Source organism: Gymnogyps californianus, chromosome 28 (genome assembly GCF_018139145.2).
Source record: "Gymnogyps californianus isolate 813 chromosome 28, ASM1813914v2, whole genome shotgun sequence".
Taxonomy (NCBI): Eukaryota; Metazoa; Chordata; class Aves; order Accipitriformes; family Cathartidae; genus Gymnogyps; species Gymnogyps californianus.
Window position 1 is genome coordinate 1,090,842 of NC_059498.1, and position 22,296 is coordinate 1,113,137.

The following is a 22,296-nucleotide window of genomic DNA, read 5'->3' on the forward strand; positions in this document are numbered from 1 at the left end:
TCTTACACTTGGTTTTCGTGCTTGTGTTATGTAGGGGTCAGGCTAAATAATCTTAGTAAGTCCTGATTCTTGATTTGTGATCAGAATGGTATTTCTGTCAGATTTTTCCTTAGATTCATAGGTGAGAAATTGTGGTTCTGCTAAATTCTGTGACAAGCATTTCTCTTTTCCAAAGGGCAGAAAATACCGGGGGAGATGGGATGCTGGTAACACCAAGTGATATATAGAAAATGATAGGAGGAAACCCAATGTTTTCTTAGTAAGTGGGCACCACAATGTGTAGGTTAATTCAGCTACAGACTTGACTTGATCCCAATCCTATTCAAAATGCAGTGAGTGATTTATGCCCTGATGAGGTGCAAAAAGGAGAACTGTGTGGGCTTGCATTCATGACATCTTCATTACTGCATTTCTAAAAATCTTAGATAAACAAGTTATCCACTTACATATATGTGGGACCGCACAGTGTATGCAATGAATAGCTGAAACGTGCATATCCGTTGCTGAAGTTCATTAGGAGTATGGTTAACTATTGGACTGCAAGGGCAAGTTCTCTTTCTCTCTCTCGCTTATATTTTAGTCTGCATATAAGATCTGAACTCTTAGTGAGGAACAAAAAATGAAGGCTTGTAGATAGAGTGCAAAAATTTTCCTGTCCAGCTACCTTACAGAATGGAAACATTTTAATGAGATTTCAAATATATGCCTAGATTTTCTTTGCTGGGTTGAGTAAGTCTGGGATGGGATCATCTTGGTTCATTCCTGTCCAGAAATCATGACAGATCAGGCATTTCCCTGTTTTGTGTACAATTGCAGAGCAGGAAAGGTTTTTACAAAGGAATTAAACCATGTGTGAATTCAGGAACCAGTTATAATAAGATGCAGTTTGGCAAAGGAGCAAGGCTCAGTGTTAAACCAACTAAATGCATGATCTGAACAAAAGTATCTTCAGAAGTATTGGAGAACCTGATGCTTGGAATTCATAGTACATAATGATCCTTGGAAGGGAATCTCCTTCCATATCTACTGCTTCTAGGGCTGAAATGAATGTGTGGCTGGAACATTTAGTGTAAAGACAGCAGCGAGAAAAAGTCTGTTTTTTTCTGTAAAGTCTCATAGCAACAGCTTATGGAGAGAAGCTGTTATATGAGAGAGGAGTCCTTCTTACAGTAATTACGGTGGAAAGTTCCTACTGACACAAAGGAAGTAAGGACTAGATTCCCAGCAAAATGGAATCAGTGTAAATCAGCATGGAGTGCCAGAGAGCTGTAACAAATCTTTCCCCAAACTACAGATTTGTCTCATTTCTCAAGCTGCTTCAGCTTCGTGGTATTCCTTGGTAGAAAGAGCTATTACAGACAGTATAAAAAAATGAATTTTCCTTGTGCTTTTCACATTAATCCCTTTTGAAGAGTACCTCAAGGGCTACCCATGTGTGGAATTACATGAGCAAGAAACAGAGAGAGGAGAAGAAGATGGCTCTTCAGAGACCCGGGAAGTCTCTGCCCTATAAAAAAAAGTGGTTTAACATGCATTAACAGAGAGAGAAGAGCCTGCAGAAGTTCTGTTCCTGTGAAATACTGGACCGGGTGTCCTAGCCAGACATTCTCACTGCTCAGTTACATCTTCCCCTGCAAAACTTTCAGGACTGGAGAGTGAAGTGCTTCTGGTTCTCTCTCTTTACCAAGGCACAGCTTTGAAAATAAATGTTAACTGTACGATTTCTGTAGAGAGGATCTTAGTTTATTCCTGGCTATGCCAAAGCATCTCATGTTCAGGGCACTTCATCCTTCTTGACCTGTAAAAAGTATTGACATGAAACCTGCTAGGAGAAACAGAAGAGATAACCCAGCTTTCATTTTGTGGGGATATCTAACAGGCTTTTTGCACATATAGTTTTATTTCGATGACTAGAGTCCCTGCCATGGAACATGAAATGTGCAGAAGAGCATGGGGGTTTTTGTAAGGGAGCTTTTGACAGTGTATATTCAGATTAATGCAGCCAGACTGATCTTCTGAAGAGGAACCAGGCTGCTGATAAAGCCCAGTAGGTATCTCTTCATCAATAAGTTTAGGAAAGACAGAGTACTTAAGGTCTTTTGTCACATCTTCCTCAAAATACAGAGGGAAGAGCTTCTTAAAATAAGAAGGAAAGAGGGCATGGGGAAGAAAAGCACATTCTAAACAATTTGCTTGTAACTTCTCTGTCATGTTGATGTGAGTGGAACAGATCAGGAATTGCTATTGTTCTGTGAAAATCAGTGAATGACCTTTGTGTTGTGCAAACTCCGTGTTAGTCAGGATGAACCCTACAGGGGAATATATTTGAGATTAATGTTCATGAATAACCTTTGTTTGCTTAAAAGATTAGGTTGAACTGGCTTCTGGGACTTAGGTTTGGATCCCTTACTGGGTTCATTGCCAACTGAATAAACAGGAAAAATTAGGACCTTAAATTGGTTTTCTCTGGGAGTTTCCTTCTGTTTATTTTTTCTTGGCTTCTTTCTCTTATGGGTCTGGTCCCTTGCTTGGCTTCTGAGATTGACTAGCTGGCTCATCTGTCTAAACTCCTTCTTTAGACCATAAGAAGTTTTAGAAACAGCTTTGTTAGTTGTTTAAAAAAATGGTGGAAATTTCGTCCCACTTTAATATGTCTAACTGTGTTCTGGCTTTTAAAGGCTGAGGCTTCTCTCCTTTACAATTTTTGTATAGAGGCTTATTACTGTGGGCCAACTGAGTCTTCCTGGAAACTCACCTTTGGGAGAGGCACAAAACTAATTATGAAATCAGGTACATCTTAAAACAAATAGTTGTTTCGCATTATAAATGCAAGGCTGAGATTCTCCCGTTGTCCTAACTATGGCAAAAATTGTTCTACTTAAAAACTGTCCAAGGAGCTTCACCTGCATTATGCTAACAGGGTAATGGGCTTGATTTTCTACTTCAGGCATTTCAGAATTGTTTCTATCTGCATTTCTATGAAAAGATCAGAGGCACGCAACTAGAAAGACGTCTTAATTTGGAGTCAAAGGTATGTGACAAGGGTGACATCTGTTTTCTCCCTTGATCTCTTTTGAAAAATGCATATACTTGTCTGGACCAAAAGTTGTGTGTGGTTTTTGTTAGTGGATATGTCACTGTGTGAATTCAGCATACAGCTGGAAAGTCGTCTTTGGAAGTGGGACACAACTGATGGTGAAACCAGGTAGGTAGAAACCCTGAAGGAGCAAGGATAGGAAAGTCTAATTCCCCTTTCTATGAAATAGCCATTAAAATTCCATTGTTCTTTACTTCTGTGGGCAATTGAAGGTTAAGGTTGGCCTTGCATCAGGGAAAAAAAATCATTATAAAGCTAAATACTTGTTTGGAGGACTGGACTCTTCTGTATGCGTCATTGAGAGCTAGATGCTTTATTTCATTTGTGAATGTTCAAAAATCAGTTTAATGCAGGTTCTGGAACAATGACTATAATAATAATTTTCAGGGCAGCCTCTTTTGATGTTAATTGTCCTCACAAGAGGACAGAGAGAGAGAATCCATCCCAATGGACTGTATGCTGGATGTTTCTTTTTCTTCAAAAAGAATAAGCAAATCACTCAGTTATAGCTTTCTACACCTAGAGAGAGGAGTCCTACCCAAATACTTCTTTTCTTAACTACTACATGTTCCCAGAAATCTCCGAGACCTGCAGGGACACTCACTGTCCTTTTATTTCCATTGTCCAGAACCTTGTCCTCATTAATTCTCAGAAGCTGCAGTTCTTGTCTCTACTGGAAAACTGTCTTACCTTTTGCTCTGCTGCTCCTGTTTCTGGCTACAGACAGGTTTCCATCCAGGTTTTCACTCCTTGACAAAAAAAGCTGGGCTGTCTTGGAAAGAGATCCGAACAAGCAGGGCATTGTTTGTTCGGGGAATCAAGAAAGGTATTTTGAAGATTTGCACTATGTGCAGGAAGGTCCAGGGGGAGATCTCTGCTTTTAATGGTGATATAATGCTGAAAGAGGAATTTTACTGTTAATCCTTGTAGCATTTCCTCGCATGAACGAAGGACAAAACTTGCAGTCAGTGGTCATCTCTGTCAAAACTCAGAGACCGTTAACTAAGAAAACTTTAAAGGAAATCTAAGTTAAAGTTGCCAAGGAATTTACTTGGGTAGACTAAGTTAAAAGAAAAGCCAAGCAGGAATTAATAAGCGACTGGTGGAAAAAAAAGGGGTTTTGTTTTGAAGACAAATACTGTGTGAATACCTATGGAAGCAAATTCATCTTTGGAAGCGGAGTGCAACTAAGGGTAAAACCAAGTAAGTTTTAAACCATTTTCAGTTCAATATTGTATAAAAAAAGAAAGATATGTATGAGTTCAAGAAAGGTCTACTAAGGTATGCCCTCAATTATTGAATTCTGTCAGTAATCTACTTCCTTCCTTTCACATAAGCAGTGTGGGGTCCTGAACCCATTTGCTCAGGGACAGGTATTTTGTGCCATGGCCATGTGAGCACAGGTTGCTTTTCTCTCTAAGGATGTAGATGAGCTTGTGTTCTTGTTGAGGTGAAAACCACTGTGTGAACTATGGCAAGCTCACACTTGGCAAAGGGACACGACTTCGGGTTTTGCCTAGTAAGTGCCGACACCTTCTTGTAGTATCCTTCCATGTGGCGCAAAGCTACCCATTGCCCAGTGAGTTTTCAGCATCTCTCTTCTTGGGATTACGGCTCTTCAACTGTGGAATTACATGCTGCCTGCTTTCCTCCAGGACAGGCTTTGGCTCAGGGCAGTAGCAACAGTCCTCACAAATATCATTTGTATCCATAGGTCCAACAGTGCTCTTGATCCCGCAGACAGATCGAGGCGTGTCTTCACTTCAGGACGTAGCTGACTCCTAGTACATTCAGCACTATCTAGTCAGGCTGTGGATGCCCAGCTTTGCCAAGTGGACGGGAGGGTTTTTGTTGAGAGAGGAAATACTGTGTGATCATGGGAGATAGTGCATATAAACCTGTTTTCGGCTCTGGAACAAGACTCGCTGTTAGGCCATGTAAGCCCAACACTGCTCCTATGCTTTCTGTTTTCTTTGAGGCCTTCCTTGGGGGGGGTTAAGAGCAGGAATGCGGCTGCGTGTTTGGTCATTTATGTGTGAACATATCTAGCAATGGACTTTGCTTTAAGGGAACGTGCTCGCTTGGTCCAAAACAGCCCTTCTTGCTCTCAGTTTGGCTGGCACGGACAAAGGGGCCACATGCCTGCTCCCAAATGTCCCGCGGGGAGGCTGTCCTATGCCACTGCATCCCAGTGGGTTTTCTGTTACAGTGGGAAGCACAGTCACCCTTCTGCTGTCCCTCCTAGCCTTGGCATGGCTGGGCAAAAGCTTGGGGAGAGATGCCGCCTCTGAAGTGGCTTGCTGGGCTTTTTGTTATGGAAGGAAATGCTGTGTGATTATGACTCCAGCTATGGCAAGCTGGCCTTTGGCTCAGGGACCAGGCTGTCCGTCCAGCCCAGTGAGTGTGCAGCTTTCCTCTGTGTCCTTTGTCCAAAGTCCTTGAATGTCCACCGTAGTGCCCTGTTAGACGTACTTGTTGCATCTGGGTCGCGTTACAGATGGGAACGAGAACATAGGCGCTCTTTCATTGAGTGCAGAGAATGTAAGCCATCAGGGGAGTCTCTGAGAGAGCGCACATGCAAAAAACCTCCCACTTGGAAGAACAACTTTACCTGAAACACAGTTTCAGGAACAGATTTCCCCATGTTCTGGGTAGCAGCACTGTCTTTGAGCCTGTCGCGTCAGAGAGATTTGCCATAGCTTTTTGTACAAGGTCGTTTGCAGGGCTAACAGGGACCTGCTTGTAATTAAATGTGTCAGAACGTGTATGGTGCAGAGAAAGTCACTTTTGCAAAGGGAACTGCGCCTTCAGTTGCAGCCTGTAAGGAGCCAATTGCACTGGAAACTGGAATTGCTTCATTCTTCTCTTCTTCCTTATTGTTTAGTGGTGAAAAGCTTGGGAACTGAAGAGTGAAATCCAGGCGTTCCTTGTCTTCTTCCAGATACCTCCATGTCAAGGCTCCAGTTATTCCTGTCTGTAAACAGCTGCTTGTATGGCATTGAGCTGTGCACAATTTGATGGTCGCTGACCAGTCGCCTCACAGCAGCCTTTGAAACCCACAGACACCCAAGCCTGATGAGCTTCCATGGGGTCTGTGCACATACGCAGGCTTTTCAGATGCACGGTCCCCCCGATTCTGGGCAAGCGATACCGTGGGTGGGAGTTGTCACTCACGGGTCTTAAAAATTAGGGAAGGCAAAGGGCAACGCTTGTCTGAAAAGTGCAAGTGAGCTGGGGAGTAGGTCTGCCCTCGTTCCAGGTAATGACACGGGACTCGAGCCTGCTGCGTCAGGGAGCTTTGCTGTGGCCTGCAGGCAGGTGCTTTCTCTTCGAGATCATGTGCAGGGCTGACAGAGACGTTTTTGTAAGGAAATGTGTCAAAGTGTGAATGTTGCAGGCAAAGTCACTTTTGGAAAGGGAACGGTGCTTTCAGTGATACCAGGTAAGCAGTAACTTGTCCTGGCAACTGGAATTGCTGCATTTTTGTCTTGCTCTTAGCTGTTTTGAGGGGAATAATTTTGGGAACTGAACTGTGCAGTTTTCCAAGTGTCCCTTGGACTTGCTCTTCCCGCATGTCCCGTTGCCTTGTGCTCCTGTGAGGTCTGTTACTTCAAGCGTCAAAGCTTCTTTACATGCCTGTTGCCGTTCCTCCCTTCACCCTGAGCATAGATGGATGTGTGTGTCATAGAGCACTGGCACTCCAGAGAACTTTGGAGACCTGGTCCCATCCGTACTGAAGTTGTTCCAATGGTCTTTTGGCTCTCTGATGTCACCGCATCCCAGCAGGGTTTGCGTTGCAGTGGGAAGCAGTGTGTGAGCAATGGTGCTTACCACAAAGGCACCTTTGGGAGTGGGACAGGCTCCTTGTGATGCCCAGTAAGCGCTTGCTGCCCGAGGCAGGAGCGCCTGATCCTTTTAAGCTCTCTGAGCTCCAGGGAACATGCACCATCAGGCTGGTTTTGTCTCACCTTGGCAGAGTTTTCCTACTCTAACAGCAACGCAAGGGACAGCCTGGAGGCACTGTGGGGACAGGAGGAGGAGGAGGTTTGGGGGTGCCCCTTAGTTCTGAGCCCAGCCCTGGCCTCACCCCACACAGGCAGGCTGTCAACCTCCGCTCCTGCCCTGGGGTCCTTCTGCCTCGTGTCACCCTTCTGCTGCCCCTCCTAGCCTTGGCATGGCTGGGCAAAAGCTTGGGGAGAGGTGCCGCCTCTGAAGCAGCTTGCTGGGCTTTTTGTTATGGAAGGAAATGCTGTGTGATTATAGTACCAGCTATGACAAGCCAACGTTTGGCTCAGGGACCAGACTGTCCGTCCAGCCCAGTGAGTATGCAGCTTGCCTGTGTGTCCTTTGTCAAAAGTCCTTGGGTGTCCACTGGAGTGCCTTGTAGATGTGCTCATTGTATCTAGGTCACCTTTCATAGGGGAAGGAGAACATAGGCACTATTTAAGTTAATTCAGACGATGAAGAGGAATCTCTGAGACGGTGAACTTGCATGAAATTCCCACTCCTGTGGCCCAGGGCAGAAGCAGCAGTCCTCACAAACAGGGTTTGTACTCGTAGGTCCAACCGTGCTCACAGACAGATTGCAGGGGTCTTCAATTCACGATGTAGCTGACTCTAAGTGAAGGTCAGCAATGTCTAGTGGAGGTGGGGTTAGGGAGTTTGGGGTTTGCAAAGCTGGTGGTTGGGAAGGTTTTTGTTGAGAGTGGAAATGCAGTGTGAGCACGAGAGATGGTGCATATAAACCTGTCTTCGGCTCTGGAACAAGACTCGCTGTTAGGCCATGTAAGCCCAACACTGCTCCTATGCTTTCTGTTTTCTTTGAGGCCTTCCTTGGGGGGGTTAAGAGCAGGAATGCGGCTGCGTGTTTGGTCATTTATGTGTGAACATATCTAGCAATGGACTTTGCTTTAAGGGAACGTGCTCGCTTGGTCCAAAACAGCCCTTCTTGCTCTCAGTTTGGCTGGCACGGACAAAGGGGCCACATGCCTGCTCCCAAATGTCCCGCGGGGAGGCTGTCCTATGCCACTGCATCCCAGTGGGTTTTCTGTTACAGTGGGAAGCACAGTCACCCTTCTGCTGTCCCTCCTAGCCTTGGCATGGCTGGGCAAAAGCTTGGGGAGAGATGCCGCCTCTGAAGTGGCTTGCTGGGCTTTTTGTTATGGAAGGAAACGCTGTGTGATTACAGTAGTGGCTACGACAGGCTGACGTTTGGCTCAGGGACCAGACTGTCCGTCCAGCCCAGTGAGTGTGCGGCTTGCCATTGTCTTCCATATGTCTCTCTTGCAATAGGAGTGCTTTGATATTCATCCTTTTGTTTTACCTTTGCACACCTGAAATGCCTTCTCTCCCATCACAAGCTCTGAGAATGCCTTCAGTGCAGTCTTGAATGAGGTTGTGGTTGGACGGAGAAAACCTCAACTCGAGGTCTGCATGGTTTTTGGAAAAGTGTCACCTGTGCCTTGCTGGGAAGGTCCTTGTCAGCCACACGAACGGCTTCCTTGCTATGGGGAGATGAGAGCATTTGTGAAATGGCTTTTGTTGCCGTGAGTGTCGGTGGGGACAGGTACGCCTTTGGAGCTGGAACAAAGCTAAGTGTGAAGCCTTGTGAGTACTGTCAATGCTACTTTTTAGCCGTGCAGGGCAATGCAGAAATGTCCAAGGCAACAATGTCAGGGTGTAAATTTTGGGAAGCCTCCCTGTGAGCACACACAACCCTGTGCCCTCTCTCTGGGAATGGAAAAGCTGCGAGCTGCTGTGGGAGGAGGCGGGGCAGGGCAGAAGGTTTGTCTTTGGGAAGGGGAGAAAGCTCTTTACAAAGGCATTTAAGTGCTGTGAGGTTGAGAGAAATGCATACATGTCTCAACAGACGTGTCCTGAGCAGCACTGGCCGCTGCTGAAGGGGCTCAAAGGCAGCGCTGCAACCCTTGTGGGCAAGGGCACTGTTGGAGGAAGAGCAGCTGTGTGTTAGCCTGGTGTGTGGGGAAGGATGCTGTCGTAGCTCAGGAATTAGTGATTTCCCTTGTCTTTCACCGTTTTTTCCATACTCTGCCGGGAAAGACAGGCGTCAGCCTCTTCTGCAGGTGACGGTGTTCCTTTCTGCTAGCTGCGGGGTTGTTGTAAAGCTGGCCGTGGCTGTGGCAATTTGCAGGGACAGGTCTTGGCAAGCTCACCTTTGGGCACGGAAGCAGACTTTCTGTGAGACCCAGTAAGTAGCTTTGTGTTAACTGGCTTGTTGCCTGACATCTCGGGGAAGAAGAAGGACCTGGTGGGAGCCCCATGTGGGATGAGAGATGGGCAGTGCATGGGGCAAGGGCTCTTTAACTCTCTCTCCTTAGAGGTCATTGCCTGCCCACACGAAGGCTTCCAGGCAGCTGGGTCTTCATGGTCACGCAGCGTTTCCTGACAGGGTGTATCAAGCTGCAAGAGGAGCATCGGTTAAGCTTCAGTGCTCAGGGTGGGACTGGGGGGGTGTTGAGGAAAGGGAAGTGAATTTCAGTGTACCCCAAAGGAGCACTTTGTGTGTTCCCAGGTAGTCACTGGGAAGCCACCAGCACCACCATTTCACTGGGAAGCCACCAGTGCCACCATTCCTGAGGTCACCCTCTCTCTTCACAGCTCCCCCCCACTGTTTGTGGGGGTTGTAAAGCCCTCAAGCCGTAGGCTGCTGGGTGAACTACGGGCAGGGTGACACAAAACTCACCTTTGGGAAAGGCACAAGACGCTCTGAAAATCCCCGTCAGTGGGGGTGACTCTTTTCTCATTGGTCCACCCGGGTACGTGGCTGGACTTCCCACTTCACGCATTTCATGATTGTTTCTACCCGGAGAGGTCAGAGGAATGTGACTAGAAAGACATCCCGACCTGGAGTCAGAGGCGGGTGACAAGGGGGACATCTCTTTTCCCCCTTCATCTCTATGGGAGATCTTGTACTGTCCTCTGGTGTAAAAGTTGTGTGCAGTTTTTGTTAGTGGATGCGTCACTGTGCGATGTCAGCATCCACCTGGGAAGTTGCCTTTGGGAGCGGGACACAACTGACAGTGAAGCCTGGTAGGTAGAAACCCAGCCTGAGGGAGTAAGGATAGGGAAAAAAAGAGCGGAGCTGTGTTAGAAACTGGTCTGCACAGGGATGATGTTTGTGCATGTGTGTGCGTCCGTGCGTCCGTGTGTGTGTGTGTATAAGATACAGCAGCCAGAACCAAGCAAGGCTTTTTGAAGGTGTGTGCAGGAGGGTCCAGGGGAAGATCTCTGCTCTTAGGGCCGATTTTTTAGGGCGGAGAGAGGTGTTGTGATCATAAACCTGCATCTCGTCTCTACGTGGGACAAGGATGCACTCGGGGTTCATCTCTGTCAGCGCTGAAAGGGACGACCAGCTGCGCCTGTTGTAAAAGAAATGCCCAGCCAGCAACACACAGCTTTGGAAGGAATAAGCTAGTGCAGGGGAGTCGTGACTTGCAGGGTTTTTGTTGTGAAGGCCAACACTGTGTGACTAATTAGGGCAGCCAAGTCATCTTTGGAGGTGGAACTCAGCTAAGGATAAATCCCAGTAAGTTTTAAAGCCTCTTCCTGCTCCACTTGGTGGAACAGTTTTGTGGTCATGAACTAGCGGAACTGAAGCGGAGGGAGACTGGTTCAATCTGTGGGGCTTTTTGCTCTGCTTTCTCTGGTAGCAGCAGAGATCTTGATTCAACAAGGCCGTGAATTTACTCCTTCTGCTTCCTCCTGCCAGCTCCTGCTCTCTGCCTTTCACATAAGCAGACCGGGGTCCTGAACTCTCTTGTTCAGGGACGAACATTTTGCACCATGGCCATGCGAAACCTGTGAAAATCGGGGTGGGCTGCTGATGGCTCTGTCTAGCACAGCCCTGGCTGGTTGTCCTTTGCTCTGCTGAAGAAAGGCCGAATTAGTAACGCTCTTCTTTGCACCAGAATCCTAGCTGTCGTGCCTCCTGTAGATGAGATTCCCAAGACATTACTGTTGGTAGCGCTTAAACTCGTGTTGCATTACTCCAGTGGCAAGAGCTGAAAGTGCACAGGCTGTAACTGTTGCAGCTGAAGTGGGTGATTGCTTTCCTGCCATTCGTACAGCAGAGCCAGACTTTCTGCCGCTCTAAATTTAGGCAGCGCCATTGATTCAACCGCAAGCACATGGGCTCTAGCTGAAGCAACCCGAAGTGTAGTTCAAGTCCAGGCTGGCAGATTCCTCTTGTCCGGAAAAGTCGCTAGCTCAGGGGACACAAACGGGACTTCCTTGGTGCTCGCAAGAGCTCAGGTTGTTTGGGTGACCAGGGGGGAACAGGTGTCCACATGTGACCCGCTGCTCCATCGGACACCCGTCAGACCCGCACACGGTGCAAACCCAGGTGTTCCTTGTTGTCTTCCAGATCCCTCCCTGCTAAGGCTGCAGTTATTCCTGGCTTCAAATGTCTGGTCTTGATGGGAAGGAGCGGATCTCCTGGAGATTAGTTGTAGCGCAACTGGCGTGAGAGCTGATGGTTTTTGCTAGGGTGTGAAGGACTGTGTGAACACAGGGAACTACAAACTGACACTGGGGACAGGGACACACCTGGCTGTGAAGCCCCGTGAGTACACCTGGTGCCCAGCTGGGGGTATTTCTTGTTATCCCAATCCTCTCTTTCCAAGCGCCTGAGCACGCACTTACCTTTATCTGATCGGACCAGGCTTGTTCCCGGCCCAGTGCGCGGCGGGCTTTCCGGCATCTCTCTTCTTGAGATGGTGGCTCTTCAGCTGTGGGGTTACGTGCCGCCTGCTTTCCTCCAGGACCGGCTTTGGCTCAGGGCAGAAGCAGCAGTCCTCACAAAAGGGGTTTGTACCCGTAGGTCCAATGCTGATCGTGCCAGGTTGGTCCAAAATGACCCTTACTGCTCTCAGTTTGCCTGGGACGGACAAAGCGGCCACACGCCTGCTCCCAAATCTCCCAGCTGCCCCACGGGGAGGCTGTCCTGTGCCAATGCATCCCAGCGGGGTTTCTGTTGCAGTGGGAAGCACAGTCACCCTTCTGCTGCCCCTCCTAGCCTTGGCATGGCTGGGCAAAGGTTAGGGGAGAGGTGCTGCTTCTGAAGCGGCTTGCTGGGCTTTTTGTTATGGAAGGAAATGCTGTGTGATTATGACTCCGGCTATGGCAAGCTGGCCTTTGGCTCAGGGACCAGGCTGTCCGTCCAGCCCAGTGAGTGTGCAGCTTTCCTCTGTGTCCTTTGTCCAAAGTCCTTGAATGTCCACCGTAGTGCCCTGTTAGACGTACTTGTTGCATCTGGGTCACGTTACAGATGGGAACGAGAACATAGGCGCTCTTTCATTGAGTGCAGAGAATGTAAGCCATCAGGGGAGTCTCTGAGAGAGCACACATGCAAAAAACCTCCCACTTGGAAGAACAACTTTACCTGAAACACAGTTTCAGGAACAGATTTCCCCATGTTCTGGGTAGCAGCACTGTCTTTGAGCCTGTCGCGTCAGAGAGATTTGCCATAGCTTTTTGTACAAGGTCGTTTGCAGGGCTAACAGGGACCTGCTTGTAATTAAATGTGTCAGAACGTGTATGGTGCAGAGAAAGTCACTTTTGCAAAGGGAACTGCGCCTTCAGTTGCAGCCTGTAAGGAGCCAATTGCACTGGAAACTGGAATTGCTTCATTCTTCTCTTCTTCCTTATTGTTTAGTGGTGAAAAGCTTGGGAACTGAAGAGTGAAATCCAGGCGTTCCTTGTCTTCTTCCAGATACCTCCATGTCAAGGCTCCAGTTATTCCTGTCTGTAAACAGCTGCTTGTATGGCATTGAGCTGTGCACAATTTGATGGTCGCTGACCAGTTGCCTCACAGCAGCCTTTGAAACCCACAGACACCCAAGCCTGATGAGCTTCCATGGGGTCTGTGCACATACGCAGGCTTTTCAGATGCACGGTCCCCCCGATTCTGGGCAAGCGATACCGTGGGTGGGAGTTGTCACTCACGGGTCTTAAAAATTAGGGAAGGCAAAGGGCAACGCTTGTCTGAAAAGTGCAAGTGAGCTGGGGAGTAGGTCTGCCCTCGTTCCAGGTAATGACACGGGACTCGAGCCTGCTGCGTCAGGGAGCTTTGCTGTGGCCTGCAGGCAGGTGCTTTCTCTTCGAGATCATGTGCAGGGCTGACAGAGACGTTTTTGTAAGGAAATGTGTCAAAGTGTGAATGTTGCAGGCAAAGTCACTTTTGGAAAGGGAACGGTGCTTTCAGTGATACCAGGTAAGCAGTAACTTGTCCTGGCAACTGGAATTGCTGCATTTTTGTCTTGCTCTTAGCTGTTTTGAGGGGAATAATTTTGGGAACTGAACTGTGCAGTTTTCCAAGTGTCCCTTGGACTTGCTCTTCCCGCATGTCCCGTTGCCTTGTGCTCCTGTGAGGTCTGTTACTTCAAGCGTCAAAGCTTCTTTACATGCCTGTTGCCGTTCCTCCCTTCACCCTGAGCATAGATGGATGTGTGTGTCATAGAGCACTGGCACTCCAGAGAACTTTGGAGACCTGGTCCCATCCGTACTGAAGTTGTTCCAATGGTCTTTTGGCTCTCTGATGTCACCGCATCCCAGCAGGGTTTGCGTTGCAGTGGGAAGCAGTGTGTGAGCAATGGTGCTTACCACAAAGGCACCTTTGGGAGTGGGACAGGCTCCTTGTGATGCCCAGTAAGCGCTTGCTGCCCGAGGCAGGAGCGCCTGATCCTTTTAAGCCCTCTGAGCTCCAGGGAACATGCACCATCAGGCTGGTTTTGTCTCACCTTGGCAGAGTTTTCCTACTCTAACAGCAACGCAAGGGACAGCCTGGAGGCACTGTGGGGACAGGAGGAGGAGGAGGTTTGGGGGTGCCCCTTAGTTCTGAGCCCAGCCCTGGCCTCACCCCACACAGGCAGGCTGTCAACCTCCGCTCCTGCCCTGGGGTCCTTCTGCCTCGTGTCACCCTTCTGCTGCCCCTCCTAGCCTTGGCATGGCTGGGCAAAAGCTTGGGGAGAGGTGCCGCCTCTGAAGCAGCTTGCTGGGCTTTTTGTTATGGAAGGAAATGCTGTGTGATTATGGTACCATCAAGCTGACGTTTGGCTCAGGGACCAGACTGTCCGTCCAGCCCAGTGAGTGTGCAGCTTTCCTGTGTCTCATTTTTCAAAAGTCCTTGACTGTCCACCATAGTGCCCTGCAGATGTACCCTTTGAGTCTGTGTCACCTTTCATAGGGGAAGGAGAACAGAGGTGCTATTTCAAGGTGCTCTTGTGTTCAAAAGTGTTTCCGGGTGGAGGATTTCTGCTATTTAGAGAAATGGACTACGGACATGGTACTCCAGGATGCTGATATGCCATCAGCGAGCAAGAATAGAAGCGTGGTTTAGGACAGATGGACAGATTGACCCGGATAGCGCCTGTGTATAGCACTGGAAGGCCGTGGGGGATAGGTAAACGGGGTTCGGTTCTGTTCCTTACCTTAAGACTTTCAGGGAACTTGGGTAAGGCTCAGATCATGCTTCGTGCAAATGTTTCCTGATAGTCATGTGAAATAGCTCTAGGGAGGTAGATTGTTTTTCTGAGCATACCCAGAGAGAGACAAGCTGCGGGTCATTAGGATACTTGCTTTCAGCCTGGATAAGGTGAAAGGACAGTGAAAGAAGGAACCTAATGTGGCTGAGCAGACAGCCAGAAGGGGAAGGACCCTCCAAAAAGCCAAGCAAGTGAAATTGCCCTCCACTGACCCGCTCTGCAGAAATGCAGCAGGTTTTCACTTCAGTGTGAGCATCCCGCTTGCCCAGGGTGTAAGTGAAGAGGCTGCCAGTACAGCCCCACTGGTGGAGGTGTTGCCAGCTGGGAGCTAACCCTCTGGGTTTCTGTAAAGTGCTCTGCTGTTGTGACAACAGCCTCACGTTCACCTTTGGCTCAGGGACTAAAGTCACCATCTGGCCAAGTAAGTGGGTTAATGCCTGAGCGTTGTAATCTCACCCGACAATTTTGTCTTAAGGCTGTGCACCAGCAACAGCACAGGACAAGCACACAGGAGAGGAAAGGTAAACAGAACTTTCAGGGAAAGCTGATGTTGTTGCTAAACTAGAAAACTGATGACAAGAGTGTGCTTTTTCTCTTTTGCACAACAAACCAAGACCAAGCCACTTTGGCACCCTGTCCTGAAAAGTCCCGGTGCCAGTGGAAGACTGGTATTCTCCAAGCAGCCTGAGAAAGTCACCTCTGAGTTTTTATCTTTCCCTCCTCTCTGTGTTGCAGTTCCCAAGGCAAATGCCATCTCCTGTCCAAGGGGCTCGTCCCTCTCCTCTCAAAAGGAGACCGGAGGGGGTGAGAGTCAGGCTGAGCCTTGGGTTCTTGTTAGGGTGTGTAGCACTGTGTGAACATCAACGCAGGAAAACTCCAGTTTGGGCCAGGGACGAAGCTACATGTTCTGCCAGGTATGCTTTCTTCTCCTGCTTCTCCACTTTATGCTGTCTCCGGTTGCTGCAGTCCCACTTTTAGCCAGCTTAAGACCAAAAAGAGAAGTCAGAGGTGCAGCTGAAAGGCATGGAGGATTTGTTTTTTCCTAGCCTAGGCATGGCTGTGCAAAGGCTTGGGGAGAGGTGCTGCTTCTGAAGTGGCTTGCGGGGCTTTTTGTTATGGAAGGAAATGCTGTGTGATTACGGTAGTGGCTACAACAGGCCGACCTTTGGCTCAGGCACCAGACTGTCCGTCCAGCCCAGTGAGTGTGCGGCTTGCCATTGTCTTCCATATGTCTCTCTTGCAATAGGAGTGCTTTGATATTCATCCTTTTGTTTTACCTTTGCACACCTGAAATGCCTTCTCTCCCATCACAAGCTCTGAGAATGCCTTCAGTGCAGTCTTGAATGAGGTTGTGGTTGGACGGAGAAAACCTCAACTCGAGGTCTGCATGGTTTTTGGAAAAGTGTCACCTGTGCCTTGCTGGGAAGGTCCTTGTCAGCCACACGAACGGCTTCCTTGCTATGGGGAGATGAGAGCATTTGTGAAATGGCTTTTGTTGCCGTGAGTGTCGGTGGGGACAGGTACGCCTTTGGAGCTGGAACAAAGCTAAGTGTGAAGCCTTGTGAGATTTGCCATAACTTTTTGTACAAGGTCGTTTGTACAAGGTGTTATACAAGCCCAGCCCTGGCCTCACCCCACACAGGCAGGCTGTCAACCTCCGCTCCTGCCCTGGGGTCCTTCTGCCTCGTGTCACCCTTCTGCTGCCCCTCCTAGCCTTGGCATGGCTGGGCAAAAGCCTGGGGAGAGGTGCCGCCTCTGAAGTGGCTTGCTGGGCTTTTTGTTATGGAAGGAAATGCTGTGTGATTATAGTACCAGCAAGCTGACGTTTGGCTCAGGGACCAGACTGTCCGTCCAGCCCAGTGAGTATGCAGCTTGCCTGTGTGTCCTTTGTCAAAAGTCCTTGGGTGTCCACTGGAGTGCCTTGTAGATGTGCTCATTGTATCTAGGTCACCTTTCATAGGGGAAGGAGAACATAGGCACTATTTAAGTTAATTCAGACGATGAAGAGGAATCTCTGAGACGGTGAACTTGCATGAAATTCCCACTCCTGTGGCCCAGGGCAGAAGCAGCAGTCCTCACAAACAGGGTTTGTACTCGTAGGTCCAACCGTGCTCACAGACAGATTGCAGGGGTCTTCAATTCACGATGTAGCTGACTCTAAGTGAAGGTCAGCAATGTCTAGTGGAGGTGGGGTTAGGGAGTTTGGGGTTTGCAAAGCTGGTGGTTGGGAAGGTTTTTGTTGAGAGTGGAAATGCAGTGTGAGCACGAGAGATGGTGCATATAAACCTGTCTTCGGCTCTGGAACAAGACTCGCTGTTAGGCCATGTAAGCCCAACACTGCTCCTATGCTTTCTGTTTTCTTTGAGGCCTTCCTTGGGGGGGTTAAGAGCAGGAATGCGGCTGCGTGTTTGGTCATTTATGTGTGAACATATCTAGCAATGGACTTTGCTTTAAGGGAACGTGCTCGCTTGGTCCAAAACAGCCCTTCTTGCTCTCAGTTTGGCTGGCACGGACAAAGGGGCCACATGCCTGCTCCCAAATGTCCCGCGGGGAGGCTGTCCTATGCCACTGCATCCCAGTGGGTTTTCTGTTACAGTGGGAAGCACAGTCACCCTTCTGCTGTCCCTCCTAGCCTTGGCATGGCTGGGCAAAAGCTTGGGGAGAGATGCCGCCTCTGAAGTGGCTTGCTGGGCTTTTTGTTATGGAAGGAAACGCTGTGTGATTATGACACTGGCTACAACAAGCTGACGTTTGGCTCAGGGACCAGACTGTCCGTCCGGCCCAGTGAGTGTGCAGCTTTCCTGTGTCTCATTTTTCAAAAGTCCTTGACTGTCCACCATAGTGCCCTGCAGATGTACCCTTTGAGTCTGTGTCACCTTTCATAGGGGAAGGAGAACAGAGGTGCTATTTCAAGGTGCTCTTGTGTTCAAAAGTGTTTCCGGGTGGAGGATTTCTGCTATTTAGAGAAATGGACTACGGACATGGTACTCCAGGATGCTGATATGCCATCAGCGAGCAAGAATAGAAGCGTGGTTTAGGACAGATGGACAGATTGACCCGGATAGCGCCTGTGTATAGCACTGGAAGGCCGTGGGGGATAGGTAAACGGGGTTCGGTTCTGTTCCTTACCTTAAGACTTTCAGGGAACTTGGGTAAGGCTCAGATCATGCTTCGTGCAAATGTTTCCTGATAGTCATGTGAAATAGCTCTAGGGAGGTAGATTGTTTTTCTGAGCATACCCAGAGAGAGACAAGCTGCGGGTCATTAGGATACTTGCTTTCAGCCTGGATAAGGTGAAAGGACAGTGAAAGAAGGAACCTAATGTGGCTGAGCAGACAGCCAGAAGGGGAAGGACCCTCCAAAAAGCCAAGCAAGTGAAATTGCCCTCCACTGACCCGCTCTGCAGAAATGCAGCAGGTTTTCACTTCAGTGTGAGCATCCCGCTTGCCCAGGGTGTAAGTGAAGAGGCTGCCAGTACAGCCCCACTGGTGGAGGTGTTGCCAGCTGGGAGCTAACCCTCTGGGTTTCTGTAAAGTGCTCTGCTGTTGTGACAACAGCCTCACGTTCACCTTTGGCTCAGGGACTAAAGTCACCATCTGGCCAAGTAAGTGGGTTAATGCCTGAGCGTTGTAATCTCACCCGACAATTTTGTCTTAAGGCTGTGCACCAGCAACAGCACAGGACAAGCACACAGGAGAGGAAAGGTAAACAGAACTTTCAGGGAAAGCTGATGTTGTTGCTAAACTAGAAAACTGATGACAAGAGTGTGCTTTTTCTCTTTTGCACAACAAACCAAGACCAAGCCACTTTGGCACCCTGTCCTGAAAAGTCCCGGTGCCAGTGGAAGACTGGTATTCTCCAAGCAGCCTGAGAAAGTCACCTCTGAGTTTTTATCTTTCCCTCCTCTCTGTGTTGCAGTTCCCAAGGCAAATGCCATCTCCTGTCCAAGGGGCTCGTCCCTCTCCTCTCAAAAGGAGACCGGAGGGGGTGAGAGTCAGGCTGAGCCTTGGGTTCTTGTTAGGGTGTGTAGCACTGTGTGAACATCAACGCAGGAAAACTCCAGTTTGGGCCAGGGACGAAGCTACATGTTCTGCCAGGTATGCTTTCTTCTCCTGCTTCTCCACTTTATGCTGTCTCCGGTTGCTGCAGTCCCACTTTTAGCCAGCTTAAGACCAAAAAGAGAAGTCAGAGGTGCAGCTGAAAGGCATGGAGGATTTGTTTTTTCCTAGCCTAGGCATGGCTGTGCAAAGGCTTGGGGAGAGGTGCTGCTTCTGAAGTGGCTTGCGGGGCTTTTTGTTATGGAAGGAAATGCTGTGTGATTACGGTAGTGGCTACAACAGGCCGACCTTTGGCTCAGGCACCAGACTGTCCGTCCAGCCCAGTGAGTGTGCGGCTTGCCATTGTCTTCCATATGTCTCTCTTGCAATAGGAGTGCTTTGATATTCATCCTTTTGTTTTACCTTTGCACACCTGAAATGCCTTCTCTCCCATCACAAGCTCTGAGAATGCCTTCAGTGCAGTCTTGAATGAGGTTGTGGTTGGACGGAGAAAACCTCAACTCGAGGTCTGCATGGTTTTTGGAAAAGTGTCACCTGTGCCTTGCTGGGAAGGTCCTTGTCAGCCACACGAACGGCTTCCTTGCTATGGGGAGATGAGAGCATTTGTGAAATGGCTTTTGTTGCCGTGAGTGTCGGTGGGGACAGGTACGCCTTTGGAGCTGGAACAAAGCTAAGTGTGAAGCCTTGTGAGATTTGCCATAACTTTTTGTACAAGGTCGTTTGTACAAGGTGTTATACAAGCCCAGCCCTGGCCTCACCCCACACAGGCAGGCTGTCAACCTCCGCTCCTGCCCTGGGGTCCTTCTGCCTCGTGTCACCCTTCTGCTGCCCCTCCTAGCCTTGGCATGGCTGGGCAAAAGCCTGGGGAGAGGTGCCGCCTCTGAAGTGGCTTGCTGGGCTTTTTGTTATGGAAGGAAATGCTGTGTGATTATAGTACCAGCAAGCTGACGTTTGGCTCAGGGACCAGACTGTCCGTCCAGCCCAGTGAGTATGCAGCTTGCCTGTGTGTCCTTTGTCAAAAGTCCTTGGGTGTCCACTGGAGTGCCTTGTAGATGTGCTCATTGTATCTAGGTCACCTTTCATAGGGGAAGGAGAACATAGGCACTATTTAAGTTAATTCAGACGATGAAGAGGAATCTCTGAGACGGTGAACTTGCATGAAATTCCCACTCCTGTGGCCCAGGGCAGAAGCAGCAGTCCTCACAAACAGGGTTTGTACTCGTAGGTCCAACCGTGCTCACAGACAGATTGCAGGGGTCTTCAATTCACGATGTAGCTGACTCTAAGTGAAGGTCAGCAATGTCTAGTGGAGGTGGGGTTAGGGAGTTTGGGGTTTGCAAAGCTGGTGGTTGGGAAGGTTTTTGTTGAGAGTGGAAATGCAGTGTGAGCACGAGAGATGGTGCATATAAACCTGTCTTCGGCTCTGGAACAAGACTCGCTGTTAGGCCATGTAAGCCCAACACTGCTCCTATGCTTTCTGTTTTCTTTGAGGCCTTCCTTGGGGGGGTTAAGAGCAGGAATGCGGCTGCGTGTTTGGTCATTTATGTGTGAACATATCTAGCAATGGACTTTGCTTTAAGGGAACGTGCTCGCTTGGTCCAAAACAGCCCTTCTTGCTCTCAGTTTGGCTGGCACGGACAAAGGGGCCACATGCCTGCTCCCAAATGTCCCGCGGGGAGGCTGTCCTATGCCACTGCATCCCAGTGGGTTTTCTGTTACAGTGGGAAGCACAGTCACCCTTCTGCTGTCCCTCCTAGCCTTGGCATGGCTGGGCAAAAGCTTGGGGAGAGATGCCGCCTCTGAAGTGGCTTGCTGGGCTTTTTGTTATGGAAGGAAACGCTGTGTGATTATGACACTGGCTACAACAAGCTGACGTTTGGCTCAGGGACCAGACTGTCCGTCCGGCCCAGTGAGTGTGCAGCTTTCCTGTGTCTCATTTTTCAAAAGTCCTTGACTGTCCACCATAGTGCCCTGCAGATGTACCCTTTGAGTCTGTGTCACCTTTCATAGGGGAAGGAGAACAGAGGTGCTATTTCAAGGTGCTCTTGTGTTCAAAAGTGTTTCCGGGTGGAGGATTTCTGCTATTTAGAGAAATGGACTACGGACATGGTACTCCAGGATGCTGATATGCCATCAGCGAGCAAGAATAGAAGCGTGGTTTAGGACAGATGGACAGATTGACCCGGATAGCGCCTGTGTATAGCACTGGAAGGCCGTGGGGGATAGGTAAACGGGGTTCGGTTCTGTTCCTTACCTTAAGACTTTCAGGGAACTTGGGTAAGGCTCAGATCATGCTTCGTGCAAATGTTTCCTGATAGTCATGTGAAATAGCTCTAGGGAGGTAGATTGTTTTTCTGAGCATACCCAGAGAGAGACAAGCTGCGGGTCATTAGGATACTTGCTTTCAGCCTGGATAAGGTGAAAGGACAGTGAAAGAAGGAACCTAATGTGGCTGAGCAGACAGCCAGAAGGGGAAGGACCCTCCAAAAAGCCAAGCAAGTGAAATTGCCCTCCACTGACCCGCTCTGCAGAAATGCAGCAGGTTTTCACTTCAGTGTGAGCATCCCGCTTGCCCAGGGTGTAAGTGAAGAGGCTGCCAGTACAGCCCCACTGGTGGAGGTGTTGCCAGCTGGGAGCTAACCCTCTGGGTTTCTGTAAAGTGCTCTGCTGTTGTGACAACAGCCTCACGTTCACCTTTGGCTCAGGGACTAAAGTCACCATCTGGCCAAGTAAGTGGGTTAATGCCTGAGCGTTGTAATCTCACCCGACAATTTTGTCTTAAGGCTGTGCACCAGCAACAGCACAGGACAAGCACACAGGAGAGGAAAGGTAAACAGAACTTTCAGGGAAAGCTGATGTTGTTGCTAAACTAGAAAACTGATGACAAGAGTGTGCTTTTTCTCTTTTGCACAACAAACCAAGACCAAGCCACTTTGGCACCCTGTCCTGAAAAGTCCCGGTGCCAGTGGAAGACTGGTATTCTCCAAGCAGCCTGAGAAAGTCACCTCTGAGTTTTTATCTTTCCCTCCTCTCTGTGTTGCAGTTCCCAAGGCAAATGCCATCTCCTGTCCAAGGGGCTCGTCCCTCTCCTCTCAAAAGGAGACCGGAGGGGGTGAGAGTCAGGCTGAGCCTTGGGTTCTTGTTAGGGTGTGTAGCACTGTGTGAACATCAACGCAGGAAAACTCCAGTTTGGGCCAGGGACGAAGCTACATGTTCTGCCAGGTATGCTTTCTTCTCCTGCTTCTCCACTTTATGCTGTCTCCGGTTGCTGCAGTCCCACTTTTAGCCAGCTTAAGACCAAAAAGAGAAGTCAGAGGTGCAGCTGAAAGGCATGGAGGATTTGTTTTTTCCTAGCCTAGGCATGGCTGTGCAAAGGCTTGGGGAGAGGTGCTGCTTCTGAAGTGGCTTGCGGGGCTTTTTGTTATGGAAGGAAATGCTGTGTGATTACGGTAGTGGCTACAACAGGCCGACCTTTGGCTCAGGCACCAGACTGTCCGTCCAGCCCAGTGAGTGTGCGGCTTGCCGTTGTCTTCCATATGTCTCTCTTGCAATAGGAGTGCTTTGATATTCATCCTTTTGTTTTACCTTTGCACACCTGAAATGCCTTCTCTCCCATCACAAGCTCTGAGAATGCCTTCAG

General features: G+C 49.1%; 1 protein-coding gene across 1 annotated transcript in view; it reads left to right on the top strand.

The window, feature by feature from the left end:
- Nucleotides 1-22,296, top strand: part of LOC127026700 (M1-specific T cell receptor alpha chain-like) — a 186,347-nt gene that overhangs the window by 139,862 nt on the left and 24,189 nt on the right. The window contains exons 3-4 of the mRNA XM_050912020.1: nucleotides 3,441-3,450; nucleotides 6,495-6,539. Of these exons, the coding sequence (XP_050767977.1) occupies nucleotides 3,441-3,450; nucleotides 6,495-6,539 (55 nt within the window). The remainder of the gene's footprint in view (nucleotides 1-3,440; nucleotides 3,451-6,494; nucleotides 6,540-22,296) is intronic.